The sequence below is a fragment of the Triticum urartu genome, chromosome 3A, assembly GCF_056163025.1.
Source record: "Triticum urartu cultivar PI428250 chromosome 3A, HENAU_Tu73, whole genome shotgun sequence".
Classification (NCBI taxonomy): domain Eukaryota; kingdom Viridiplantae; phylum Streptophyta; class Magnoliopsida; order Poales; family Poaceae; genus Triticum; species Triticum urartu.
This window is the reverse complement of record NC_141875.1, coordinates 63,298,451-63,326,154: the sequence shown is the minus strand read 5'-3', so window position 1 is coordinate 63,326,154 and position 27,704 is coordinate 63,298,451. Positions and strand designations below refer to the sequence as shown.

The 27,704-nt window shown below is 43.6% G+C and overlaps 5 protein-coding genes and 1 pseudogene across 9 annotated transcripts; 3 read left to right on the top strand and 3 right to left on the bottom strand.

The window, feature by feature from the left end:
* Positions 1-941: 941 nt before the first annotated feature.
* LOC147978566 (uncharacterized) lies at positions 942-10,232 on the bottom strand. The gene is made up of 2 exons (XM_087546383.1): positions 10,068-10,232; positions 942-1,910 (listed from the first exon to the last, which is right to left on the bottom strand). The coding sequence occupies exon 2, from the start codon at positions 1,906-1,908 to the stop codon at positions 1,276-1,278; it is 633 nt and encodes a 210-aa protein (XP_087402509.1). The 5' UTR covers positions 1,909-1,910; positions 10,068-10,232; the 3' UTR covers positions 942-1,275.
* LOC147978567 (receptor like protein 27-like) lies at positions 4,029-6,597 on the top strand (annotated as a pseudogene).
* Positions 7,876-10,013, bottom strand: LOC125542848 (pentatricopeptide repeat-containing protein At5g66520-like). The gene has a single exon (XM_087546381.1). It carries the CDS (start codon positions 9,988-9,990, stop codon positions 8,212-8,214), a length of 1,779 nt encoding a protein of 592 aa, XP_087402507.1. The 5' UTR covers positions 9,991-10,013; the 3' UTR covers positions 7,876-8,211.
* Positions 10,233-12,481: 2,249 nt separating the features above from the next.
* On the top strand, positions 12,482-13,355 carry LOC125547949 (non-classical arabinogalactan protein 30). The gene has a single exon (XM_048711677.2). The coding sequence runs from the start codon at positions 12,541-12,543 to the stop codon at positions 13,090-13,092; it is 552 nt and encodes a 183-aa protein (XP_048567634.2). The 5' UTR covers positions 12,482-12,540; the 3' UTR covers positions 13,093-13,355.
* A 4,123-nt stretch (positions 13,356-17,478) lies between these two features.
* On the bottom strand, positions 17,479-18,288 carry LOC125547948 (non-classical arabinogalactan protein 30-like). Its single transcript, XM_048711676.2, has one exon. The coding sequence runs from the start codon at positions 18,227-18,229 to the stop codon at positions 17,684-17,686; it is 546 nt and encodes a 181-aa protein (XP_048567633.2). The 5' UTR covers positions 18,230-18,288; the 3' UTR covers positions 17,479-17,683.
* Positions 18,289-23,128: 4,840 nt separating this feature from the next.
* LOC125542844 (uncharacterized protein At5g43822) lies at positions 23,129-27,493 on the top strand. 5 transcript variants are annotated; one of them, XM_087546379.1, is made up of 8 exons: positions 23,129-23,266; positions 23,527-23,614; positions 24,314-24,699; positions 24,956-25,021; positions 25,136-25,312; positions 25,626-25,673; positions 25,854-25,918; positions 26,007-27,493. In XM_087546379.1, the coding sequence occupies exons 3-8, from the start codon at positions 24,419-24,421 to the stop codon at positions 26,048-26,050; spliced, it is 681 nt and encodes a 226-aa protein (XP_087402505.1). In that variant the 5' UTR covers positions 23,129-23,266; positions 23,527-23,614; positions 24,314-24,418; the 3' UTR covers positions 26,051-27,493. The 5 variants fall into 5 exon arrangements, with proteins under 5 accessions (XP_087402505.1, XP_048562025.2, XP_048562027.2 ...); XM_048706068.2 differs by lacking the exon at positions 23,527-23,614; XM_048706070.2 differs by having other exon boundaries at positions 23,527-24,550; positions 24,956-25,056.
* Positions 27,494-27,704: the final 211 nt, after the last annotated feature.

The window sequence follows — 27,704 nt, the reverse complement described above, 5'->3', positions numbered from 1 at the left end:
GTCGCTGCTCACACTGGGAAGCCATATGATCTCCATGACAAATAACACATTTATTAACTATGGGCTGATATGTTGCTCGATTATTTGGGCGCCAATTTTGATGTGCCTTCCTTTGCATGTTTCCTTGACCACGGTCATCGAACCTCATCTTTTTGTTTGGTTTCTCAACTTCAGCACGTTCTTCAAGGTATGCTTGTTCCACTGTAAGAGCCTTGTTAGCTATGTCACGAAATGATTTTAATTCAAATACCTCCACGCGCGCCTTGATGGGTTGACGTAAGCCTTGAGCGAACCTTCGCGCCTTTACTTCATCATTTTCAACGTACGCCATCGCATAACGGGCAAGTCTAGAAAAATTAATTTCATACTCTGCCACGCTTTTATCACCTTGCTTTAGCTGTAGAAATTCAAGCTCCATTTTCCTCTGAACACTTTCAGGAAAATATTTTCTTTGAAATTCTTGCCTAAATATCGCCCAAGTAACCAAATAATTTTCTGGATATTTCTTTTTGTGCACATTCCACCAATCAAAAGCTCCACCTTGTAACATAAACGTAGCTAGTGTCACCTTCTCTTGCTCTGGACAGTGCCTTGCTTCAAATATTTTTTCTATCTCAGTTAACCAGTCATCTGCGTCCATAGGATTAGCACTGCCAAGAAAGGCAGGCGGCTTCAGTCGCATGAATTGGCGCAAGCTGTCCTGTGTCCCACCCTCATGAGAGTTCTCTCCTCGGGGTGACTGTTGTACTAACTGCTCCAAGATTACAGTCTGTCGCATTTGAGTTTGTTCCTGGCGGTTCAAAATCTCCAAGAGCAAATTACTTGGAGGAAGTTGATCTTCTGCGGTCCTTTGAGATCCACCGCTACCTCCAGCGTGGGTAGTAGAAAAATCTCCATGATCGTGGTTAGCCATCTATACAATCATGAAGGATGGAGAGCAAAATAAATAAATAAACTGCCACTCTTCATAGCATGCATCAGTACATAAAAGTTGATTTTACTATATAAGAGGGGTTGACACGTACAACCAAAATTTGCACAGCCTCACCTGACAGGAGTGCTAGTGTCAACATCAAGCTACATGCAAAGGCTAGTAAAAGTGGAAGCAACCTACTACTACTAGGGTTGCTACAGGAGGCAGACATCACATGCGAACTGGATAGGTCACACCATTACACACTAGATACTAGTAGCTCTGCCACTTCATTTATTTAAGCTAGTACGTACGACCACTCAAGTTGTACTATCGCCTGCTAGCTAGTACGTTGCACGCCCTTAGTTCTTTCCTTTCTCATCCTTCATTGCTACAAGCTGCTGACGGAGGCACCAGTTCTCTGCCTTCAAATCCATCATCTCACTCTCCTGTTTGTTGTTGACGTCTTCCAGCTCATCTCTTTCTTGCTTCAGCTTCTTGGTCTTGTGTCCCTCCTCCTCGATCCAGCGATCGCGGTCCTCCACCTCTATTTCATGGTCATGCTTTATTTCATAAAGTTGGGCCTGATGCTCCTGCTCTAACTCGTCTAGTTCTTGCTTCCTACGAACCTCATGGTACTGCTGGAGTTGTGCAATCTCCTCCTGGTGTTGCTGCTCAAAACGTGCCAAGTCCAGCAAAGTCTTCCAGTACTCATAGCTGTGCAAGTCCACTAGGCCAAAGTTCAGACTAAAGTAGAGTGATTTAAGCGCTTCACGAGCCGCCGAGCACCCAGCTTCATAATCATCCTCGCCATAGCCATAGAAGGTAGTGTATGCACCAGGGTCATGTGGAGTGACCTGCACGTGCACAGCTCCCTGGATTCCTCCACCCGAAAGAGCACTAGTAGAGATCACTGGTGGCTCTAGGTGAAAATGATCGGCTACCTCCTCGAGGATTTGCACAAAGTTAAGATGGAAGATGGTTGGGCCATCCATCCCTGATTCCAACCACACATATTAGCACTAAAAAATGCATGCATAAGAAGTGAAATACTAAATTTCATGACAGGACATATAATCAAATGAGCCACGTAAATGTTAGCTTCACATAAAATAAGCACAAAAAAGAGCGTTTCTAACTTACACGCACAAAATAATACCCTGGTTATTCCCCATTAGTTGCAACAGTTTTTAATTTTATTTAACCTAAGCTCTGATACCACTTAAGCTGTCACGCCCCAAAACATGGTTCGGACGTAACAGCCGCCACGCGTTTATAAACAAAAGATTATAAACGTGTGAGGCCTAAACTAAAACTTTTCACAATAATACACATAATAAGCATGTATTCTTTATTCTGGAGATACATAGTTCTTGCTAAAAATAAACTTCTAAAGTATTTCAATTTATTCCCTCCCGGCGCGTGCTACGCCTACTGCTCAAAGCCAAGCTCAGGATCATTACCACTTTGGGCTGCAAAAATAGAAATTAAGCAAGGGTGAGTATGATGATTCATACCCAGCAAGTAGCATTTATTCAAGGGTACAAAAGGAGAAAGTGTTATGGATATCACAACGGTGTAATTCAGTTTCAAGGAAATGATACGATAGCAATGGACAGATTTAGCAGCGGAAAATAAAGTAGTGCAAAAGGCTGAATTAAAAGATGATATTAAACAGAGTTCAACAGAATACTGGAAATATTTATAGCGGTGTATAGCGAAAAATATTGGTATCACACGTGACCAGCAAGGTTCCCTACCCGGGACTCATAGGGGTGAATATTCACACTTTTACACTCTTAAGAGGGGTACTCCGACATTGACAGTCTCGACCAGAACCATGTGGGTTCTAGAAGAGCAGAGCCCTTCGACCCCCTGAGGCACGACAACTTGACTTACTAGTATGGGTCGTTCCCAAGGATCCATCACCGATACCCTGTTCGGAACAAGTGTCGCCCCCAGCGGAGAACTCAGTCAGTCCCATACCTGAACCGTGACCGGTACAATATGTTTGCGGTCGTGACACCAATATAGACAATATGTGAATATGGAAATAAGGAGGTCAGTGGTATGATGAAACTTATGTAGTAATCCTCACGTCTCCACGTAAGCCCAAATAATCATGACGATTACTTGCTCACCGGAACATATTTCTCTTCAACAATACCGTGGCCAACGAACAGAGGACAGTTGCAAAAGAACTCATATATCACGGTACAGTGGCTAGCAAAAGAAATACTAGCAGCAGTATATCTCTAGATCAGTGTAACAGTGTGCAAGTCGCAGGACCAAGCACAGCAACGAAATATGAACAGAGGAACTGCTACTTGCCTGACAGCAGTACCCGTCTACCACGCGGTCGCTAGGAACAACACCAGCGAGAGCTCCAACTTCTTCTTCCAGCAGACGACTCTGACTAGTGTGTCAATGGTCCTACGCTACAGCACCTGGTCGCCTTATATACTGGTAACAAGTGAGTAGCTCCTTGTGAACACATTAATCGTCGTCCAGCTGCCGCCGTAACTCCTGCTTGCTCCAAAGGATAAGGTAGTGCCCCTTTGCTTCACCTAATGGCTGGTTCGATGCACCTACTAGCTCATGCATGCATATGTTTCTAACCAGAGCAATGACACGTACATTCTATCTCTCAAGGAAAAGACACGTAGCCATGCAACAAGCCTTCTCATCGCTGCATGCAAAAATATCTGCTGCCCTAGACGGTGGTACAGTGTAATCCAAGAGCTAGCTGGCCTGTGAGAAGAAAATACAGCTAACCTTACTGAGCTAGTCGGCAGGCTACGTACATGCATTACGGCAACGGTGACTAGATGGATGCATGCAGTGCGTTGAGTACAGACCATGGATGTGGTGCATGCCATGCATTGATGCATGCATGTAAGTGTACGTGGATTGCTCAAGCAAATGCAATACTCCACCATCTTCTAATACAAAGAAAATCTACTAATGATTGGGATGCACCTATTGGTCTTAAGATATTTATCTCCAAAATTATTTATAAATACTAGCATGCCTGAGTTATTAGAAAAATGATAGTTAAGCAAAATTTAATTCTAAATGACAATCGATGCATTTTAATTATCCTTAAGTAACACACGGGTGTTACAGTCATATACCCAAATCTTTCTTTGATCTTATGGGACTTCAAGTTCTCATGCAGTCATGCTTGACTCAAATCACTTTGAAGGCACAGTGGAACTTAGCCTTCTTTGGAAGCTGAATGCATTGGATATATTGCAGCTCTCCAATAATATGTTATCAGTCATAGATGTTGAGGATGGCTATCCATTTCCTTATATCCCACACATCACAGGACTGGGACTAGCGTCTTGCGACCTTACGAAAATTCCAGTCGCATTGAGATATACAAATGAGTTGTTTTTGTTGGACCTTTCATATAACCGAATAGCTGGAGCCATACCAAGTTGGATATGGGTGAACTGGAAGGATACTATGACCTCGCTGGACCTCTCAAACAATATGTTCACTAGCCTTGAAAACTCTCCATCTATCGTTCATATGCACAATTTAGAATATCTCAATCTTAGTTCCAACAAACTGCATGGCAGTGTACCTATACCACTCACAGCTAGCAATTCCATGGCTTTTTTAGATTACTCAAACAATAGCTTCACTTCTATTATACATGACTTTGGTCGGTACCTTCCCTACAAGACCACCTACCTTGATTTATCCAGGAATAAACTAAGTGGTCACATATCAAGGTCTATTTGTACCCAACAGGATCTTGAGATGCTGGACTTATCATACAACAATTTCAGCGATGTGGTGCCATCCTGTCTAATGCAAGGTAGCATCAGCTTGAGTATGTTGAAGTTGAGAGAGAATCATTTCCATGGGATGCTGCCTGAAAATATTGGAGAAGGATGTACGCTTCAGACAATAGATCTGAACAACAACCGAATTGAAGGGAAAATACCCAGATCACTATCAAATTGCCAAGGCCTAGAGCTCCTTGATGTTGGTAACAATCAAATTGCCGGTTCTATTCCATATTGGTTGGGTGTCCTTCCACATCTTCGAGTTCTTGTCTTGAGATCCAACCAACTCAATGGCACCATAAGGGATACTAAAGGTGATCATATAATCAACAACTACTTTGCAAGTTTGCAAATACTTGATTTGGCTTCCAACAACTTCTCTGGAAACCTACCAAAAGGATGGTTTAATGAACTGAAAGCAATGATGGAAAATGTCAGTGATGAGGGACAAGTTCTAGGGCATGGGATATTTAGTGCAGCATTTTATCAAGATACCGTTACCATCACATTCAAAGGGTTTGATCTTAGTTTCACCAAAATCCTAAGCACTTTCAAGGCAATTGATTTATCAAATAACTCGTTTGATGGACCACTTCCGGAGTCAATTGGGAGGCTTGTTTCCCTACGCGGGCTTAACATGTCATACAACAACTTCACGGGACAAATTCCATTTCAGTACAGAAACTTGTCTCAGCTGGAATCGATGGATCTCTCTTGGAACCAGATAACAGGGGAAATACCACAAGAGTTAACCTCACTTACTTCTCTTGAATGGTTGAATCTTTCATACAACAACTTGCATGGAAGAATCCCGCAAGGCAACCAGTTCTCCACATTTTCCAACAGTTCATTTGAAGGTAATGCAGGGCTCTGTGGAGTTCCACTCTCCAAACACTGACAATCAAAGTTCAGTTTCTCCAAGTAAAGTGCCTCCTCCAGAATCTGACAGCTTGTGGCAGGACAAACTCGGCGTTATCCTTTTGTTTGCGTTTGTTGGCTTGGGATTTGGAGTCGGCTTTGCATTGTCATTCTTGTTACGAGTGTATTGCCACATGGAAGGATGGGTCTGCAAGCAATCATGAATCCATATGTAATAATGGAGCATTCTACTAGGTACTGTATTCAATTTTCTTCCTGAAAAAAGATATGCCGTGAGCATATGGGTTGTACTTTTTTTGAGGATGCATATGGGTTGTATTTGTTAGATGAAACCGCTTAAATAAGCCACTTTTCTATGGCAGAAGTTACTTATTTGCTTCCTTTGGTTGCACTGGCTTGCCTGCATTGATCAACCTTATGGTATATACAATCACACATAATATGCAGTGTGTTACATTTTTTTCCCCTAAAAATAGGATACACAGAATGTTTACGTGCCGCACTTGTCAGAGAAGAGTATATAGCAAATCCATTTTCTTTGGTAGATACTCCCTCCGTTCACTATTATAAGATGTTTTGGATATTCCAATATGGACTATATACGGACAGAAATGAGTGAATAAACACACTAAGCGTGCCTACATAGATCCGATTTAGAAAAAAGTTAGAACATCATATAATATTCAACGGAGGGAGTAGTATCTATCTGGTTTGTTTTGTACACGATGATCAAAGATAACAGCTCATGCTATCAACTAAACAAATGAAGCGCTTATGTTTTGGTGACTTGAACCCTGCCTGAGGTTTTCTCTTGATAACTGGGCTGAAACCAAGACGCACTTGGCGTCGATTATACAGCTATAAAGCTGATAGCAGCAATCTCAACCTAAACTATCAATAGCGTGAGCACTCAGATTGAAATTCCACAAGCCAAAAAATGCAGGAGGCTGATGAAATTCAGGATAGAAAGCAATTGTTCAGAGTAGGCGACTCCAATCCTGGCACGAATGCGTAAACCAGGGATGGTGAATGGAAAGGGATATATTTTTGCCAGCTTAATTGTGTACTGTGATCTGTTGCATCAAATCAAATTATCAATCACTGTTAGTTTCGAAGGATGGTTTTGAACAACATCTTCCACACAAAATGTTTGAGGACACTAGATTTGTACCAGATTTCTCAGTTGGAAATAACTTGGGAACATTAAATCTAGAAAAGACCACTTTATCTTGTGCTCCCTCCGTCCCATAATATAAGACATTTTTTAATACTACACTAGGGTCAAAAAATGTCTTACATTATAGGATGGAGGGAGTAATATACTGTATTCACTTGCCAAACTCACGTCTTTGAAGAATTTGGGCCATAGCATGAAAGGAATTTCCAAGGAGCTATATACATAAGCTTCCACCAACGAATAAACTGCAACTTTACGGATGGGATTGGAGAAGCCATGTCTTGGATTGGCAATCTTTACACAACTGGCAACTTTGAAGCTACATGGCTATGACTTCTCTCAATTAGTAGATTGGCAATCTGTTGAGTTTGGAAATCTCTGAATGCAATTTCCCTGGACTGGTACCTTACCAGATTGGCAATCTTGCAAATTTGAAACTTATTAGATTTGACCAATTGTAACTACACTATGCAGCCGATTCCTTGAAGGATTGGAACTCTTACAAAATTGACAAGCTTGGTGCTCTCCCGCTGCAATTTCTCCAGGCCAATCCCCTCAACGGTCAGGAACTTGAGATAACTTAATATTTGGAAATAGCAAATAGCAACTTTGCTCGTTCTAGTAAGTTATATGTGCTTTCACCGTGAGCATAGATAAATGAAGTAGGACCAAGTACAAAAATACCACATTACATGCAAACAAGTAAATCATTGTCAAGTAAATCTTGATTTAATTCTCATATTCCATTCCATTAAAGATGAAATTACAGCTAGAAAATATTCGACGATTGCGTGTATATATTACAAAAAACTCATGTTAAATATACACATTTATATTTTCAGTATTTTCTACTGCAGTTTTAAGTACAAATTATAAGAATAGCTACACTGCACCCCCAAAGACAAATGTACTTTATGAAGGTGTTGTCATAGCTTTGAACCTAAAGAAAAATCATAAACCAAGAATGTATGGAAATTCTTTTGAAAGGAAATCTTGGGAAAATTAAAGTACGGAAAATCCAGAACAAATAAGAAGTGCATGTTTTGTTAGTGCATACTGTGCATCATATACAGTCATAAGGTAAACATGAATGGCAATTATTTTAGAAGAAAAACACTTGGGAGAATAAAGTCCGGAAGAGTCTAGAACAAAGGAGGTGTGTTTAGAGTTCTGAACTAAAAGCATCATAAAACCTAATGCAGATTCATATTATTATATCTGCCAGGTTAACCATGTAATATATATATTTGTCAGAGATGAACATGAATATCTATTGATGACTTAATAACAGCATGAATGCATATATGTACATTATAATTAGCAAGAAAAAATTGTTCTTCACCAACTTTATCCCCTCAACTCATGTATCACTGATGTATCATGAAAGAGATTTTTTTTTGTCAACAGCCCATGCTCTATAATTAGACAGACATTGGTAGTTACTACCAATAGTCCTTGCACGAACAGGTGCCATCTTTAAACAAATGGAAACGTGTTCGGTCTCTAACAATAATTTCTCTCCCATATATTTTGGATATAAGTTTGGTGACATGATGGCAATCTTGGCAGACTCTGAGGTTCTTGACAATCCGAATGGGCATATAATCATCTGTACTTATCAAAGCAAATGCAATTGCCAGCTTCTCACTGTGGCGGCTGAGTGCACCTTCCATCTCTTCTTCTTCAATGTCAAGCAAAACTTCTTTCTTGTCAGGCACGTAACCTTCCTCCAGCCTTATCCTACTATCTATCTCATACCACTTTGTCAAAATATCTTTTATGCGAGGATGAGACAGATCCCCAACAATGAACTGGTGGATAACTCCTTTAATCTCCACATTGCTACATCCAGGTGTCTTCTCAACTCCCTTCTCACGCATCAGGTGCCTAAGTTCCCTCGCGGACGCATGCCTACCAGAGGCAGAATATATGTTACCTAAAAGTACATAAGCACCACTTTTGTCTGGCTCCAGTTCAATCCAGTGCTTTATAACATACTCAGCCAACTCCACATTCTTGTGAAACCTACAGCCAGCCATTAGAGCTCCCCAGATTAAGGCATCCGGTTTCATGGGCATTTTCTCAACCATGTCTCTGGCCTCACTCAGCAAGCCATTCCGTGCCAGGAGGTCTACCATGCATCCATAATGCTCAATCTTTGGTTTAATACCATAGTTGCTCACCATGGAATTGAAAAGCTCCCGACCCTTGTCAACTAACCCAGTGTGTGTGCACGCACAGAGAGCACCAATGAAGGCAATGTCATCCGGCTTCACACCTGAGCTCTCCATTTGGGAGAAGAGTGTCAAGGAGTCTGAGCCGCGGCCGTGCATAGCCAGGCCCTTTATCATGGTAGTCCAGGCCAGCACATTCTTGTCCTTCATTCCCTCAAACACCTCCATTCCAAGCTGCACCTCACCACATTTGGCATACATATCAACCAACGCAGTGCCCAGGAACACGGTGATCCTGATATTGTTTGCTCTGAGGTAACCATGCACCCACTTCCCCTGCTCCAGAGCCCCCAGCTGCGCGCACGCGGCAAGCACCCCGACGAGAACCGTGTCGTCCGGGCGGACACCTTGGGCCTGCATCTGAGAGAACACCCCCAGCGCCTCCCTCCCGTCCCCAGCCTGCACGTACCCATTCACCATGGCGCTCCAGGACACGGCATTCCTCTCGGGCATTTCGTCGAACAGCGAGCGGGCGTCGGCGACTCGGCCAGCCCTCGCGTGCGCCGTGATGAGCGTGTTGAACGTGGAGGCGTCGACGGCGGCCGAGGCGCGCAGCAGCAGGTGCGCGTCGGGGAGGCGGCCGAGCAGGCCCGCGTGGACGCGGATGAGCGCGTTGTTCACGAGGAGGAACCCCGTGAGGCCGAGCCTGACGGCGTGGGCGTGGACGGCGAGCGCGAGGCGGCGCGCGCCGGGGACGGCGGGGGAGAGGGCGAGCGACTTGAGGAGGGAGGGGAGGGTGTGCGGGGTCGGGAGGAGGCCCGCGCGGATGAGGTGGGCGTAGAGCGGCAGCGCGGCGTGCGGCGTCCCGGAGCCCGCGAGCGCCCGGATGAGCGCGTCGTGGAGCTCCGCGCTGCGCCGGAGCAGGCCCGACGTGACCAGGGCCGCCTGGATCCGCGCGATCGGCCGCGCGTCGGCGCCGCCGCGGTGCCGCGACAGCAGCTCCACGTAGCGCCGGACGGCCACCATCTCATCACGTAGTGGTGGCATGTTTTCCTCTAAAATGGCTCACTCGCAGGCAGCGCCACGCAATACGAAATATGAGAGGGGGAGAGAGATGGTTTGACCTGGTCTTCGCCGGTGAGCTCCTGCGGGCGGGACTTGAGGACGGGGCCGGGGCGGTCGCCGCTGCGCGGTTGGACGAACGCGGCGAGGGAGCTTCTTGGGGGCGTCGTCGGGCGCGAGGGCGAACCGGGGGTTGGCCGCGGCGCCGGCCCCGGGGGCTTTTCTCCGACGCGCCGACGAGTGCATATGTTGTAGGGGTGACCTTTTTTTTAAGCATCTACAGCCGCTACGGCAAATCCAGCCCTCAGACGTTCGCGGTCTCTAACAGGCGTCCTCAAATAATGTAATCCACATTCAGACATCTTAATTATCATATCTCAAATTCATACAAATCCATGCAACTACGTCGATGCACACACATCATCCGACTACTCAATCACTACTAACTAAACATGTCATCGGACTACCACAATTTGGCATGTTTGGCTATGTTCGAGATCATCCACGGCTGCCCTTGCCCTTCCCGACGCCCTTGCCGTCCTTCTCGTCGAAGTACCGGTCGAAGACGAAGTACGGATCGAGTCGGATCTGCTCGTCGCCGGAGCTGTTCTCGCCATAACTGTCCGCATTCTCCTCCTTCGGTGGCAGTCCGGCCATGGCACGGACCACCCGATTTTGCTCTCGCGCGAGGGCGCGCGTGTTCCTCCGCTGCCGTTTCTTCACAATGCGGACGCGGATAGCTTCCTCCTCTGCGGCCACCGCCGCCGTCGCCATTTTCGCCATGGTACGAGCCTCGGTGGCCCTTATTCTCTCCTTCCCACGATGGGCCAGCCGTTTCCGGTGGGACTCATAGTCTGCCAAACTGATGATGGGGAAGGAGAGGGGTTCCGGCTGCCGGGACCATGATGATCCTCCCCAGAGGACCCGAGCGCCCGTTGAGCCGATGCTATAGAGTTGCGGCGGACAGGTCCGTCTGTCGGTCGAGCGCTATCCTCCCGAGAGCAGCGGAGTGCAATGCGGACCGCCATTGTCTCCCCCAACCTGCATGGGATGACACCCCAGTCAATGGATCCGGACTGGCCGGAGTTAGATCCGTTGACTGCCATGTCAGAGACAGCTGGATGCCCCCGGAGGTGAGATCGGGTGGCGGAAGGGAGTGGAGTGAAGTGGCTAGGGTTTGGTCCAGCGAGCGGATAGAGACGAATATATGTAGGGTCGGGTGAGTTAGCATGGGTCGGGTCCGACGTGGTGGGCGTCCCTGGGCGCCCCATATCCGCCTCATATTTGAGCTGGATATGAGGGGTGTTGGTCAACTAGAACGTTTGAGCCTGTTTTAGACGTTCGTTTAGGTTGAAAAATCATGACCAGTCAGTGACCGGGCGAGTCACCCAAACATTTAAGGAGGGTTTGGGGTGCCCGGCTGTAGATATTTTTACTATCGCCCAAACAAAAACATCCTGTTTCGAAGACCTGACTACAAGTTCCAGAACCTCCTTGATTAGCAGGATTTCAAAAATAGATTTCTTTCTCTTTACGATTATTCAAAAATGCAGGATAGGAAAAACAAATAGAATCGTAATGTGATGACTATTTAAAATCTACAGGATTTTAGTTTGTTTGATATCATCACAGAAAAGAAAACAAATGATATTTTTAAAAAGTCAAAGAGGGGTAGTTATCCCCACCTAAATTTCATTTATTATTTCTCTACAACAAGGCTTTACAGCCTATTTCAAAATAGGGTTCAAGCGCCACCAGAAGGCAGGAGAAGAAGATGGCCCCCACACCGCCCAGGCCGGCCGGGCTTTGCCTATGAGCATGCGCCGACGGCGATGAGGAGGGGCGGAGGAGGAGGGAGGGGGCCTAGATGGGGAAGTCACATATGATACATTGTGAATTATAATGACATTTTGATCAACATCTAAGTGTCTAAGTTTGTTGTTCCACAACACCGCATGAACATTCGGCTGGTCTTTACACTGCTGGTTAAAACTGGTCCTTTATAGCATCAACTCAATCCTCACCTCACCCCACCCCATACCGGCAGACACGTAAGGTGTGCTTTGTAAAGAAAGAAAATGTGATCATCACACACGCAACACGCACCAATCATTATCAGATCATGTCTAATGATTTTGTACCAACATGACCTCCCCATTGTTCTCAGACCGACAATCTCCGAAACAATGTGATCGCCATTAACGCAATCCGAAATCTTTGGTGCCGATCGAACGCCACACACACCAATCATAACCCGATCGTGTGCAATGATTTTGTACCAACGTAATCTCCATTGTTCCAAGACCGACAATCTGAGAGACAAACTGGCTCCCACGTAGGCCATTGCCGGCCGGCCAGCTACATGGCCGCACGTCTACACCATTTTTATACTCTCCCTGACCCCTCACCTGGTCACCTTGCCGCGCCTATATATGAACCCGACGCCTCCCGCCATTTCCACACAGCCAAAGCCAGCTGCGATCATCTCCATCGATCTAGCACGCACGTACGGAGTGCCAGTCTTCCCTTCCAGCAATGGCGGCCTACCTCCCCCTCGCCGTCCTCGTGGCCCTCCTCGCCGCCACCAGCGCCAGCGCCCACGGCTACAGCCAGACCCCCTCGCCGACGCCTGCACCGGCTGCCAAGTGCGACAAGGTGATGCTCAAGGTGGAGGGCGTGGTGTACTGCCAGAGCTGCACGCACCGGAACTCGTGGTGCCTGGACGGCGCGACGCCGCTGCCGGGGGCGAAGGTGACGGTCACCTGCCGCGACGCCAAGAACCGCGTCATGGCCTCGCGGACGCCCGTCGCCGACGGCAACGGCTACTTCCTCGCCGAGTTCGACGTCGCCGAGAAGGCCGACTACTACAAGGGGGACCCCGCCAAGGCCTGCTTCGTGCGCCTGCTCGCGTCGCCGGACCGCAAGTGCGACGACCTCACCAACGTCAACTACGGCATCGAGGGCGCGCCGCTCCGCCACGAGGGCAAGCGGTGGTCCGGTAAGGGGCACGAGTACGAGAACGTCGTGTACGCCGCCGGCCCGCTCTCCTTCAAGCCGGACACCTGCGCGCCCAGGGGGCACTACTGATTCGTCCTCAAGAGGTTGATTTGAATTGCATGTACGCGCGCGCGCGTGCGCAAGCTAGATGCGCCTGCGCTGCTGCTTTGGATTTGAGAAATTTGTGAAGCTTGAAGGCTTTATTCATGTGTTTTTTCTTTTGCTTCTGTTCTATTTATTGATAGAATAATCTTTTGTTAATCTTTTCGGCAAGTCTTATTCTTTTTTTTTTTTTGAAGTTCGGCAAGTCTTATTCAGACCTCTTCCTTGGACAAGTCAAGTATATTTTTCCACTTCAAACGCATTATACATACGAGTAGCGCATTCTCAAAAAGAGGTAGTGCATTTTGATTCATCTTGAGAACTAGTGGTTGCGGCCCGCAACGCAATGCTTGAGAGAAAGTTGTGTGCGTGTTTCTCCATCTTAAAGAAAAAAAAAATCTCTCATCTTCATCCCGAATAAAAATAAAAGTTTCTAGCATCACATGGACATTACATCCATCTCAGAAAGGAAAAAAAGCCAAAAAAAATCTCAAAAAAATGTCTCACTTCCATTTTCTAAAAATAATCTACCAAAAAGAAAAAAAAACGTTCTTACCGCGGCCAATCAGCATGCGCCATGTGGCATAGCTGGTTGGCTGCCCTTCCCGTGCGCTTAATGGGTTTAATATTCCCTAAATACAATATATTTATACTTGGAGTAAAATTTACTTTGGATTTGCAAATTCTCCATCAATTAAGAATTAGTTAAATCTCAATAACTGCTATGACCGCCAGGTTAGACGGAGATTCATACATATTTGTCATTTCTGTTTTTCTATCTCTTTGTGCACATTTACGGTTTTTTGTTATTCTCCGCACGTAACTAAAGTTGCACGCCTAACTAAAGCGTCACGAGCCACGAGCAGCCGCCTCCTCCTCCTTAAAAAAACTAGGGTTCATGCCACTCGCCGGCACCGCTGCAGGTCCACCTCGTCTTCGGTGACCCTAGGGCCATGGGGCGTGGTGTATCCTGACAAGGGAGGGCTCCGATTTTTGTCGTGCCTTTCCGTTTTGTTAGGGTTTGTGTCCTGCTCAGAAAGATCAGACGAGGCGGCTCCTTGAAGATGGAATAAAGGTCTCGCCGCCTAGCCCCCAGTCCGGCGGTGCGTCTAACACCGTTGGTGGGCATGTGGAGGTGTGTCTCCAGCGGATCTATCTTTGGTGGATTTGCTCGGATCTCGTCGTTATTCATCTACGTTCGTGTGTCTTTGGGTTGGATCCTTCCAATCTATGTTATTCTTCATCGGCGACGGTTGTTGTTCTGGTACATTGGTCCTATGAGGCCTTAGTATGACGACTTTCTGACTGTCTACTACAACAAGTTATGCCCGACTCCGGTGATGGAGGGCGATGACGGCGACGCGCTTTGGGCTCGCTTCAGTCCTTGTAGTCGTCGCTAAGTGGTCTATGAATCTGAATATAATTTTTATTATTTCCGGTGTTTGTTGTACTACCATGATTGAAGATGAATATATTGAAAGTTTTATTGCAAAAACAAAAACTAAAGTTGCACGTCTGTGTGGCCTTGCACAATTACAGTTCCCTCTGGTTTGCACTATGTGTATTCTTAGATACATAAAAAGGTTCCCTCTAAAAAGTTGTTTCCATACAAAAGGGCATAAAACGAAATTAGGTGCACATGCAAAGCAATGTTTTTGTAGTTACATTGTACTATATAAACTGAACTTGAGTATCTTTTTCATATGTTTCATACAAATTAACATGAGAGTTTAACATGATAAGTGGTTGCCATAGTAAGTAATTTATTAAAAACTTTATTGTCGTAATTGAAGTATCTTACTTCTTGGTTATATCACTAAGCCCTTGGTTTTATGGTCATACAATTTTACAAAACCTTACTCTAACCAACTGTTGCCCGCTAGTAATGGCAATTGCTTTATATGTCATCATTCCGCATGGCAATGTCTCAAGAAAAGTGGAGCTTGATGATAACTCTATGAGGTGAGGATCAACAAAGGCGAGGGCACATTTCGTAACGATGTGGTTTTGTGACATCAGATGATCATAACACCGAGTTAAGTACCACTAAAAAGAAAAGTGTGGCTTTCTACCACTAATTCAATATTCACTGAATACATTGCCAATCCCATTACTTCAGGCAATTTAAAACAATTAAATTCCTTCATTAGCAATACTATAAATTAAAATGGATAAAAGGTGCATTAACATAAATGTTTGTAGCTAGAGAAAAGCAGATTTTTTTTCATATTTTGTCATGTTCTTCTACGTAGTATAAGAATATTTTTTAATATTGGATGATGCCGATCTAATGCTAAAGATATGGAAAATTCGAGCATTGTTGAGCGTTCGATATCTTCTTCAATGCACATGATTCTACCACGTGTACTATCCAAAAGATTACGTTGTTGGGCTTAAGCACGTCCTACATAACTAAATATGTGATATTTCTCAACCCGTAAGCATGTAAGATTAGTATGCGATGCATAGAAAAATCAACCTTAACATGCATCCATGCATGGTACAAGGTTTTTCATTCCATTATGCCATGTAAATTCAATATTTTTTTTACAATTATGCAATGCATAAATCATATGTATTTTCAGTTTTAGTGTTCATGTTATTAATTCAAATACTCATCTTCCATACAAACAAATCTCCTTGAAATATATTCCAATTAACTTTTGCAATAACACGTGATGTATTATCTAATTCCTTCTATTTGTGATATATGAATATCCTGGATTCTACATTTGGCGCCTCTTTGATTCAAGGGATGCTCATAAGAATTTTAGAGGATTGGAAACCTTAGAAATTTCCCTAGGTTGGTCGTTGGTTCATAGGATATAATCATAGGAACATGAAATTTGTAGGAATGAGATGTCATGCATATCAATTTCTATAGGAAGAGATGTCATTTGGTTCATAGGATACTTTTCCATTAGGTATGAGAAAATTGTTTTTCCTTTAAAAGGTGAAGGATAGGAATTAATCATGTTCGTTCTTACAAACCAAAAGGGCTCTAGTGAAAATTTTCCTATAGAAATTCTATCCTACATAATTCCCACAAAATTATTGTAAACCAATTAATGGTGACGTAGCCCTCTTACAGGCGTGGGGGTGTTTAGTTCTTACATTCTGCGTCTGCCGGTTATCTCAAGATTGGATCTGCACACCTCACCATTTTGTATCGTTCATCCATGTACTTTCTTGGATATTGCTTTATATATAAAACGAGGCGAAAGCCTGTTTCGAGGAGGAATGTTTTAGACATGTCCGAAAATGCTTAGATCGAAAGTGGCAGGGTGGAACGGACAAGGCTTATCCAAGCCTGGAAGAGAAGTTCTCATTAAGTCAGTGCCGCATGCGACACCTATGTATACAATGAGATGATTTCAGCTCTACAAGAATTGTGTAGAAACCTGAAATCTATCTCTTCTAAATTTTGGCGGGAAGCGGCCAACGGTGAGAGGAAAGTCCGTTGGGCAGCACGGGACAAGATGTGCATAAGAAAGTGCGAAGGTGGTCTCGGGCTTAGAATTTTTTATGTTTTCAATCAAGACATTCTAGCTAGACCAGTCTAGAGAATTATTGTGGTTCCTAATTCAATGAGCGCTCGCGTGCTCAAGGCGGGGTATTTCAGAGACTCGGGTATCATGTCAGTGACAAGCCCACAGGGTTGTTCTTCTACATGGCGCAACATTATGCATGGGAGGGACTTGTTGAGGCATGGGATCATATGGCCATCAGCGATGGATCGAAGATAAACATATTGCGTGATAATTGGTTCCCTAGGGTTGGGTCATAGGGGAGGGGACTTTTGGTCCATGGAGACGTATAGACCCTATATGGAAAAAAATAGTAATTCAATAAAAAGTCAAAAAATTCTGAAAATATTTTTGAAATAAACTTGACTTTACATTGTACTTGTGAGAAAAATTTCACAAAATAAAATCCCCCTTTGACTTCTTTTCAAAAAAGACGAAATTTTGGCCAAAATAGTGTGAATAGTGACCTATAATAGCAAATAAATTTTGTCTTTTTCGCTGTGAAGTCAACGCTAGTTTTTTTTTCATGGAAATTTATATACTAGTGCAGAAGTAAGTCAAGTTTATTCTAAAAAACTTCTGAACTATTTTGACTTTTTGTTTAATTATTTTAAAAAATTCTCATATAGGGTGTATATACAACCAGAAACCAAAGCATATTTCCTGGGTCATAGGGTGCTATTACCGACTGTCTACTATTGCAAGTTTTGCCCAGCTCCGTGCGAGGAAGGGGTGATAACGGCGACGCGTCTTTAGCTTGGTCCAATGCTTGTAGTCGTCGTTATGGTCTACAGGTCCTGGATATAAATTTTATTATTTATGATGCTCTTTGTACTGTCATGATTGATGATGGATCCAATAGAAGTTTTGTAGGAGAAAAAAAAAAGACAGAATATACACGGTCTCAAACCCAAAGCAGCCGCGCATGGCGCATATAAGCTTCATCAGCGACCACATGGTATGCGTGGTTATCAACTTCATATTTGAAATGATGAAATTGAGCTAAGATGCTCAGATTAGATAATACTCAAAACAAATAAAAAAAACGATCATCAGTAGTGGCCCCTGGGCGCGCAGGTGTCCGGCTTGAATGAGAGAGGGCCGGCGGCGTACACGACGTTCTCGTGCCCCTTACCGGACCACCGCTTGCCCTCGTGGCGGAGCGGCGCGCCCTCGATGCCGTAGTTGACGTTGGTGAGGTCGTCGCACTTGCGGTCCGGCGACGCGAGCAGGCGCACGAAGCAGGCCTTGGCGGGGTCCCCCTTGTAGTAGTCGGCCTTCTCGGCGACGTTGAACTCGGCGAGGAAGTAGCCATTGCCGTCGGCTACGGGCGTCCGCGACGCCATGACGCGGTTCTTGGCGTCGCGGCAGGTGACCGTCACCTTCGCCCCCGGCAGCGGCGTCGCGCCGTCGAGGCACCATGAGTTCCGGTGCGTGCAGCTCTGGCAGTACACCATGCCCTCCACCTTGAGCATCACCTTGTCGCACTTGGCAGCCGGTGCAGGCGTCGGCGAGGGGGTCTGGCTGTAGCCGTGGGCGCTGGCGCCGGTGGCGGCGAGGAGGGCCACGAGGACGGCGAGGGGGAGGTAGGCCGCCATTGCTGGAAGGGAAGACTGGCACTCCGTACGTGCGTGCTAGATCGATGGAGATGATCGCAGCTGGCTTTGGCTGTGTGGAAATGGCGGGAGGCGTCGGGTTCATATATAGGCGCGGCAAGGTGACCAGGTGAGGGGTCAGGGAGAGTATAAAAATGGTGTAGACGTGCGGCCATGTAGCTGGCCGGCCGGCAATGGCCTACGTGGGAGCCAGTTTGTCTCTCAGATTGTCGGTCTTGGAACAATGGAGATTACGTTGGTACAAAATCATTGCACACGATCGGGTTATGATTGGTGTGTGTGGCGTTCGATCGGCACCAAAGATTTCAGATTTGCGTGCGTGATGATCACTTTGTTTTCTGTGGAGGTTTCGATATATTATTGTCAAAAATGGGTATATGATTATAAGGACCTTAGTACAAAGCATGTAGGCAAATCGAACACCATGGAGGCACGGTATCAAGGAACAAACAACAACTCTTGGTACGGTAGCCAGGAGGCATGGATGCACCCAGCAGAAACTCATAGAAGGTTTATTTTTTCCAAATGATTACTGCCACACGTGTGACACGAAGCAATCCGGCTCTGACGTTTTACAACTAAAATTACCATTTGAAAAAAAAACAAAAAACTAAAACTTGTCATCAAAAAAAGAAAATTGACATGCTTCACAACTAAATTTGCCATGCTCGCGTCAATAAACTTGACATAAAAAACGTTCGGAGTTGCCATGTGTTCATGCAACGCATGTGGCATTTATCATGGTCCTTATTTTTATGGTTAACTCACACAAGTAATTAAAATATTTTTACCGTAAATATAAATTAGATGAACGGTCACAAAATAGTCCTTCGATCTAAAAAAACATCACAAAATAGTACTATCTTTTTAGAACTCGTATCCCAGTTTCAGTGGCAGTATGTAATATGTGCCTACTGTTTGTTTGAATTCATGCTTAGTGGGGTACGTAGCATGCTTCTAATTGGCTAGGCTTTAAGCTTTCGCGATGTAATAAAGCGATTCTCATAAGTATAGGTTCTATGCACACATGACGCAGAGGCAGAGGCAGGAACCCTAGCCACCATAAAGCAATCTCATTTTCATCACCCGTGTGTATGCTATTCTCTCGCCTTTTGCGACAAAACCACTGATCAAGTTGGAGTGCAACTTTTATTTCTGTTTTAGTATCAGGATCGTGACGGAGATGTCTCGACCATGAAAGCATGTTGCATGGAACAAAAGTCTCGAGAGTCGTGGTGACAATTGCCACCAAGGAGCATGTGGTGATTTGGTCCTACAGATTTACCCTGGCCGTACAAATTATCATCCGACTAAGTCTATATTGGCGGATGGCGGCAACAATGGTGTCGAGTATGCATTGGTTGAAGGTACTCCTCTTCCATTTCTTTAGCGCTCATGTCTTCTCCCTGAGAGCTTGATGGTGAAGCATACTTCAACAACTCCCCTTCCAAAGGATGCGTCCTCGGTCACAATCGTCCAATGATCTTAGGATTTTTACCTATTGGGTGGGCGATTGTGGGTCTTTTCAAAACCTTTGAGCTAATTTAGTTTTTGCATGTTTGGTCTTCTATTGTTTATTTGCTAATAGTATGGTGGGATGCAAGAATGCACAATATGAAAACTAGAGACACTCACTTCAAAGAACCCTGATTTAACTTTTAGTCATGGATCTTTATCCTTGGTAGTTGTATTTGTCTCTTTAATCTAGACTCCTCCTAAATAAACCCACAACTTTGATAGGTTCCTCTTGCATGCGAAGATCCATCATGAAGTTGCATCAATCCTATTCATTAATGCATGTCATGTCAAAAAATGCCTTTTGAGTCCATTAAAAAAAAGTAGAACGTGTCTTTTTTAAAATTATGTTTCAAACTAATTGTAATTTTCTTAATTTTTCCAAAAAATGAAATGTTACGACTGACCCATGGTTGCCGAATTATGTTGTGTTTATTTTATGATATGTTGTAGAAAACGAGTCATAAAAGTGACGACTTTGTTTTATATAGTGTTCTCCGAGGGTATTTGCTTAGTTTAATCCAGGGTTTTCGCTGTTTTCGCCTATTCACTAACATATATTTATTGGAAATAAAGAAACCTTGTATTCTTCCTTGATTTTAAGGATCGAACACTTATGAAAGGTTATAAAGCCATATTTGGATCATTGACGAGGAAATGGACAATTTTCCCTTTGAAAAAGTGCATTTGACGTCAACACGAGGGAAGACAACGTGTGGTGCGAACCCACCTGCTCGTACCAGTGGTCATACTAAGTGTCGCCGCCTTCCCCTCGTCTACACCAACAATGTTCATAACTGGGAAACACACAACAAAGCGACATAGGAGGCAAAACAAAAGCCAGAGGAAAGAGAGATCCGAAGGATAATTGCTTCACTTCGATCCATTCTGGGTTCCTCTCTGGCGCGATCCTCCATTCCACCATCAACGACACCGTCATAATAGAGAGATTCCAACTCGTAAGGCTAGAGTTTGTAAATTCCATTTGTACTTTGACTCGGATATCGCAATCTCGTTAATCATTCATATTATTATGGAGAATCATGGTAATTTCGAGCTGATCCCCTTCTATTTGATCTATGTGTTTAGTTGTTATTTATCTCTCACTCTTGATATATATTTGTGACCTTACTTTTATTACTGATTACTAGGTTAATTATTCATGGCGTCTGCAATGATTGTTATCCAATTTAAGGGCCCAAGCAACATGATCTGGAGACCTACATGGCTAGGCACCTATTAGACAATGAATCCACGACCTCCAGTGACAGATGTTGATATCAATGAGCAACGAAGTCAATATGAGGAGCACAAGAAGGCACGGTGCCAAAAGCGTTGGTCCGTCTTAATGACCTTAACTGTTGAATTGACCATTGGTGATGGACTAACGTTAATGTGAGCGGGACAATATAGTTTGGCTATTCAAGGATTACTTGTCTACCAAACATTTAATATAGACGGTACCATTACATATCATTGCACAAGGCACATTCATTATTCACCATGAACTGAACCTCTTCGTGCCTAACTTCTCCATTACACGAACCACTATTTACTTTCCGTTTATCCAGTTTCATGTTATTTACATGCAATTCTTAATCAAGTTTCATTATTTTACACCACAATTATTCTTCCGTCATTATAGTCAAAAAAAATTCTTCCATCACCACTATCATAATCCTTGCATGTACGAAACTAGACAATTCGCTTGAGGCTAGCGACACCTCGAGTGCGACCGAAACACTCACAATGATGCTTGCATGTGCTCTTTGTTGAGAACGAGACACAAGCTGGGATAATACTTTCATGAAAGTGTGCTTCAACCAGTCCTGTCCACTTGTAGGATGACATCAATTAGTATTTAAGACAGATTAATCAAACAACAGGTAATTTTGTTTTAAAATAGATTGGACGGTTATATCCACCATAATGCTAAATGTGGACTAAGAAAAAAATCATGAAAAGAGTAGCTTCACACATGTCAAAATAAAACGGACTGGGCCAAAAGCTGCACCAACGAACTAAGTAGTGGGCTTCATGCAATCCCTTGTCAGAAGTTATACTTAGTCCAGATGCAGTTAGGGCAATCGAGTCAAACACATTATTTATAAAAGTATTCGACCCATGTTTGCGAGAGTCCCTTCTTTGTAATTGCAAATGCTTTGCTAAACCATGGGATTTCCTATTTGACGTGTAACACCCGGGAGGGGGCCACCCCCAGGGCGCATATTTGGGCCGACTCACTTTGGGCTTTTAGTGATGTTGTTTCCACTAGTTTTGAAAAGAACCTTCCCTGGACCGTTTTTATTTTTTTATTTTTTAATTTGCCCCTTTTACCTTTTTCACATTCTTTTCATGTTCTGTTTTTATTTTATTTTTTACATTGTTTAGTTTGTGTAATTCATAATTTTAAAACCGGGAACATTTTTCTAAAATCAGGAAAAAATAATTCATGAGAATTTTTCGAAATTTGGGATTTTTTGGAAATTTGAGAGCATTTTTGAATTCATCATCATTTTTGAAAATTAGGATTTAGCACGGTTTACCATCTATTGAATTTGGGAAATTTGTTTTTTTTTGTCACGGTTTTACCTTGAACTTTTAGCCACTCTTCACACTGGACTTGGAGAAAATTCCTTATTTGACACTGTCTTAAAATCTGGTTCTTTATTTGATACTTGAAAAGTTTTTCCTCCATATCTGACACTAGTCTTAAATTTTATTCCCTATACAACACTTCCGTCTATTTTGAGCCTAAATGACACCTGAAAAGACGATTTTGCCCCTCATGCGGTATGTGTGTCATGTGTGCGCGCGTGTGTGCTGTTTTTTCTTGGCGGGTGTGTGCTGTTGCGTGTGTGGGTGCACGCGCACATGTGTGCTGCTGCTGCATATGTGTGCCTCTGCGTGTGTGTTTGCTACTGCGTGTGTACGTGCGCGCATGTGTGTGCTGTTGCATGCCTATGTGCTGCTGCTGTGTGTGTATGTGTGTGTGTGCGCTACGTGCGTGTGTGTGCATGCATGTGTGTTGCTGTGTGTGTGCATGTGCGCGTGCGTGTTGTTGCGTGTGTGTGCGCGTGCGTGTGTTGGTGGATGTATATGTGTTGCTGCGTTTGTGCTCCTGCCCTCGCACTGGTGCTACGTGTGTGCGCTATTGCCCCCCCCCTCCACCCATAACACATATCACATAAGGGGCAAAAGAGTCTTTTCAGATGTTTAGGCTCAAAATGAACGAAAATGTTATATAGGGAATAAAATTTAGAACTTGTGTCAAATAGGGAAGAAATTTTTTTCCAATGTCAAATAAGGAAGTAGATTTTAAGATAGTGTCAAATAAAGAATTTTCTCCTGGACTTGGACGTTTGCCCTCTTACAGGTGGGGCCCGCTTGAAATCCCGGTTTTACCCCTGGCCAGCCTCTCTGCTCTTCCTCGAAGCGACACACCGGCGGACGGCGGCGACGGTGGTAATCGACGGCGGGGGCACCCTCCCGGCGACAGCTACAGTGAGTCTCTTCTCCCCTGTCCTGCTCATCCCCATGTCCCAAGGCCGATCTAGGGTTAGGTTTAAGAGGTCGCCGCCGCCGCTGCCCTAGGCCGTCTCCTGCGTCCTCCACCTGGCCGTCTCCCGAGTGCACAACCTGGCCACTGCCCCTAGCCGTCTCCTGCGTCCACAACCTGGCCCTGTCCTTGGCTTGCTGCTGCTTGCTTGCTACTGTTCGATGCTTCCTATGCTGCTAACATACATTGCCCGATTTTGGTGCAGACCATGGAAGCTAGGGTTCATCGCTGCACATTGGGGAATTTCGTGTGAAGGACTACTTCTTCAGTCAACATATACAAATGACATTACAGTAACTAGTTTTGGGCATCTATCATCAAATACATTTGAAAGAATTGTTTTGAGGCAAAAATGGCAAACAATCATAGTTCAATGTAAAGAGTGGCAAAAGGCAATTGCAATGTAACTAGTGGCAAATTGTCAAAATGCAAAGTAAATTGTGGCAAAATAATTAAATTCTCCATTGAACTCTGTATCAATACGTAATAGCCAAGAACTCCACATTTCGTGAATCTGTGTGTCCTCCCAAAATATATTTTATGAACCTATCACTTCCTGACGGGGATGTGTATTTATACTGCTCCTTAATTTGAACTGTATGTATTAGTTCTTTATTGTCTGGTATGTGTTCCTCTTAAAATATCTCATTTTCCACTTGGACTGTTAATGCTCGTGGCATATAATGTGAGGTTTTTAAGATAATAAAGTGCTTACAAACCAAATGTTAAGTTTATGTGTGGTGAGATCATAGTGAGGGTAAGTGTACCAAATAGACTCGTTTCTACTGATCAAATATGAAAATGTGTGTTGCTCGTCAAAGTGCACGAACAACCTTGCATAGTTAGTTTGACACGGCCATAATCATCTCGAATTCTCGAGTCTGTGTGCTCACATAGTCTGCTCCCAAATAGAAAAATATTTATATGATTCTTGTTAGCTCAAAGTATGTTAGTTTTTTTTTCCTCAAAACGTCATTGCCTCTAATGGTCAGGTCGAACCCAGACTAGCCTATCACAAGGGTCAACAGGCAAGCGCCGCCAAGAAATTGATCGAGGATCGGGGTCGCGAAGGGAAACGAGACGAGCGGTCGATAGGGATGGAGGCTGCGGTGCGGAAGATGCAGCAGAGGGTGAGGAAGGCACGGGAGGAGACGGAGCGATGGGATGACCTCAATTCCCGCCTCCTGTCCCACTTCTCCAATGCCGCCGCCATCATCACCCGCCTTCCAGTACCTTTCATTCTCCTCAGATCCTTCCTTGCATTTATCTGCGTCCTACTTGTACGCAGCAGCTTCAGTGATGTGCTGCGCATGCTCAATTCTGCAGCTGTAATGGGGTTTGAGAAATCTAGTAAATGTTCTACACGGTTCACAGTAAGGTGGTTACAGTAGCAAATTTTATTGGTTTCAGTTAAAGAAGAGACCAAAATTTAGTAATAGTGATCCCTGATACTGCTGCTAATATGCAAGCTAGGGTGCTCATTTAATGTTAGTGACTAGTAGCTACCTAGCTGCATTGTGATGTTGGATTGTCATGTATCTGGAGGATTCAAAATCTTACTCTGTGTCATGTGTTGACAAGGTACTTGGAGATGCTAAAAATTATGGTGTCCTGCGGTGTGTGCCCAATTTCAGGGAGGATCTCTTGGGGGTGCAGATGGAGAGCTTGGAGCTCATATTTGTTTCAATGAGGGAGGCTCTGTAAGCTGCTGTCACTGTTGTTGCAACCGCTTTTGGTTTGGTCCAACTCTAGAAGCATATATGCAACGGAATTGTTTCAAGTTGGTGTTACAATGTTGCTGCATTTTTTTTCAGGGAGGAGTTCAGTGGCATTTCCAAAGGTTTGAGCAAGGTACTACGCGATACTAATCAGATGGTGAGGGGTGGATTGGCATTCAATGCGAAACAGTTGCAATTACAAGTGGGAATTTTGCCAACTATTGCGGATTGCTTGGGTGGGCTACAAACGCTGTCTGATATGCACCAGGCTGAGTAAGAACCAAGTGAAATCCCTTCACCAAACCTGCTGTTTTTTTAGAACATCCTCAAAAAAAAAATGAAGCTAATAATAGGTGGCTGACTCATTTGACTGTCGCGCTATTGCTGATATGTACATTTGCCATCTCATATATGGGAAACTCACCTGCTTTCACCAGTACCGTCTCTCTTGTAGCATTTTGTTTTTGCTGGTGTCATAGGTTTAAGATGCTATTTGCCTTCTTTTGTGACAGTTCGTTGATATGCATCTTACTCTTTTTATCATAGCAGAAGCTACTTCTTTACTGATAATACATTGATATGCCAGGTATGCGCTAAAATCATCAATCATCTCTTTGTTGACATGGAAAAGCAGGCAAGTTGGAATTTATGGCCACTAAATTCTCTTTTGATCTCCTTAGATTTGTTTCCGATAATTCTGTATTTCTGTTAGTTTACCCAAGACTAATGCCCACTCCGTCCTTTAAAACTAGCAGTTAGCCAAATCTTGATTCTTATCTTTCTTCATTTACTTTTGGTGCCCTTTCTTTTGCAGTTCAAGTGAAATCGCTGCAATGCGTCAACTCTTGGTAGACCAACCAAACATACCGAAAGATGAAGGTAAGAAATGAAACAATAGAACTGAAGATATGATTTTTAATAATGGTTTGCTCTGATGCTACTCCACTGTATCTTCCTCGTTTTGCAGTGCAATCTATTTTCGACATTATATTTGCGGATGAAATTTGTTAAGTTGAGTGTGTATCCTACCATCGGGAGCCTTATTGCCAAGACATGTTGAAGCCACTGTATTTTGATCTACTTTCTTATATCTGGACAAAGCATGAAGGAGTCTGCAGTTTCAGGTTTAGTGGCTCCAATTCCTATAGCAATCGTGACAAGGCTGAAATTAATTTACAGAACCGTTTAGCTTGTAAACCTGTAAGTCGGTGCATAGTGCGGTCGACATATTGGGAAGTAGCGCTATTGATCTGCTGCAACTTAAAGTGGTCTACTGGAAATAGTTACTGGGAGTTTTTTTTAGAGAAAAGTATACTTTTCGTCCCTTAATTTTTGGTGAAGTCTAGATTTGGTCCCTTAACTTAAAAACCGGACAACTTGCACCCCCAACTACAGAAACCGGACAAGGTTCGTCCCTGGACTCAGTTTTGACCGGTTTTGGTGTTGACTCACCCTGGTTTTGACCGGTGCTCACTCATATTCCTGTAATTTTTTTATATCAGTGAACTTCTTCAAAAATAAACATACTTTTTTCAAATCAGCGAACTGTTCTAAAATTCGCGTACTTTTTTCAAATCCTTGATTTGTTAACATTTATTTACTTTTTCCAAAACCCCGTATTTCTCCCAATTTTGCGTAATTTTATCAAATCCAAGTATTTTTCAAAGCCATGAACTGTTTTTGAAATTCGCATACTTATTTCAAATCCACATGCTTTTCGAAGTCCGCATTTTTTCAAATCCATGTTCCTTTTATAATCCATGAACTTTGTTTGAAATTCACGTACTTGTTTCAAGTTGAAATAATTTTTGAAATCCACATATTTTTGTGTAAAAGAAGTCCATATCCACGTATTTTTTTCAAGTTCGCATAAAATTTTCAAAATTCATGAACTCTTTCAAAAAAAATGTATTCTAATATGAAAAGGTACATAAATTTTTAAAAATTAAATGAACTTCAAAAAACCAAATGAACTTTTAAAAAATACGCATATTTGAAAAAGTACATGAACTTGGGAAAAGTACACAGATTTAAAAAAAGTACACAAATTTTAAAAAGGTTCATGTATTTGGAAAAAGTAACCGAATTTGAAAACATTACGTGGACCTAGGAAAGGTAGGCAAATTTGAGTCGGAACGGTCAAAACCGGCGTGGGACAGGACCAAAACCGGTCAAAACCGTGACCAGGGATGAATCTTGTCTGGTTTCATAAGTTAAGGATGCAAATTGTCCGGTTTTGAAGTTGAAGGACCAAATCTAGACTCTGCAAAGAATTGAGGGACGAAAAATATACTTTTCTCTTTTTTTTTATATATAAAGCTACTGAGAGTTTCTTGCGTGAAGCTGCTAATGTGTGTACGATTATGACCTAACTTTGCACATCTGGCCCTTTGTTCTCTGTTGTACTCCCTCTGTAAAGAAATATAAGATCGTTATATAACTATCGTTCCTGGAGATTACGAATTTGTTTTATATCTTTCAAACATTTTTTGAGGGATATTTCTTCCATGCTTGGTACAACCGTACAAGAACATGTAAATTATTGAATGTGGATGGACAAATTGTGCTGGGATTCTCTTTCGTAAAGTTTTTTGTTCTTGCAATAGAAGAAGTTGTTACCGGCCACCATTTCAAAAAATCTGGTAGTATATGATAACTGGACCTG

What these genes read in the sequence shown, in the direction of transcription:
- LOC125542844 (XM_048706068.2), top strand. Translation starts at nt 24,419, where the DNA reads ATGGAGGCTGCGGTGCGGAAGATGCAGCAGAGGGTGAGGAAGGCACGG. An exon ending in GTTTCAATGAGGGAGGCTCT is followed by an intron (nt 25,022 to 25,135) that starts GTAAGCTGCTGT and finishes ATTTTTTTTCAG; the next exon opens with GGAGGAGTTCAGTGGCATTT. An exon ending in AAACATACCGAAAGATGAAG is followed by an intron (nt 25,919 to 26,006) that starts GTAAGAAATGAA and finishes CTCGTTTTGCAG; the next exon opens with TGCAATCTATTTTCGACATT.
- LOC125547949 (XM_048711677.2), top strand. Translation starts at nt 12,541, where the DNA reads ATGGCGGCCTACCTCCCCCTCGCCGTCCTCGTGGCCCTCCTCGCCGCC.
- LOC125542848 (XM_087546381.1), bottom strand. Translation starts at nt 9,990, where the DNA reads ATGCCACCACTACGTGATGAGATGGTGGCCGTCCGGCGCTACGTGGAG.
- LOC147978566 (XM_087546383.1), bottom strand. Translation starts at nt 1,908, where the DNA reads ATGGATGGCCCAACCATCTTCCATCTTAACTTTGTGCAAATCCTCGAG.
- LOC125547948 (XM_048711676.2), bottom strand. Translation starts at nt 18,229, where the DNA reads ATGGCGGCCTACCTCCCCCTCGCCGTCCTCGTGGCCCTCCTCGCCGCC.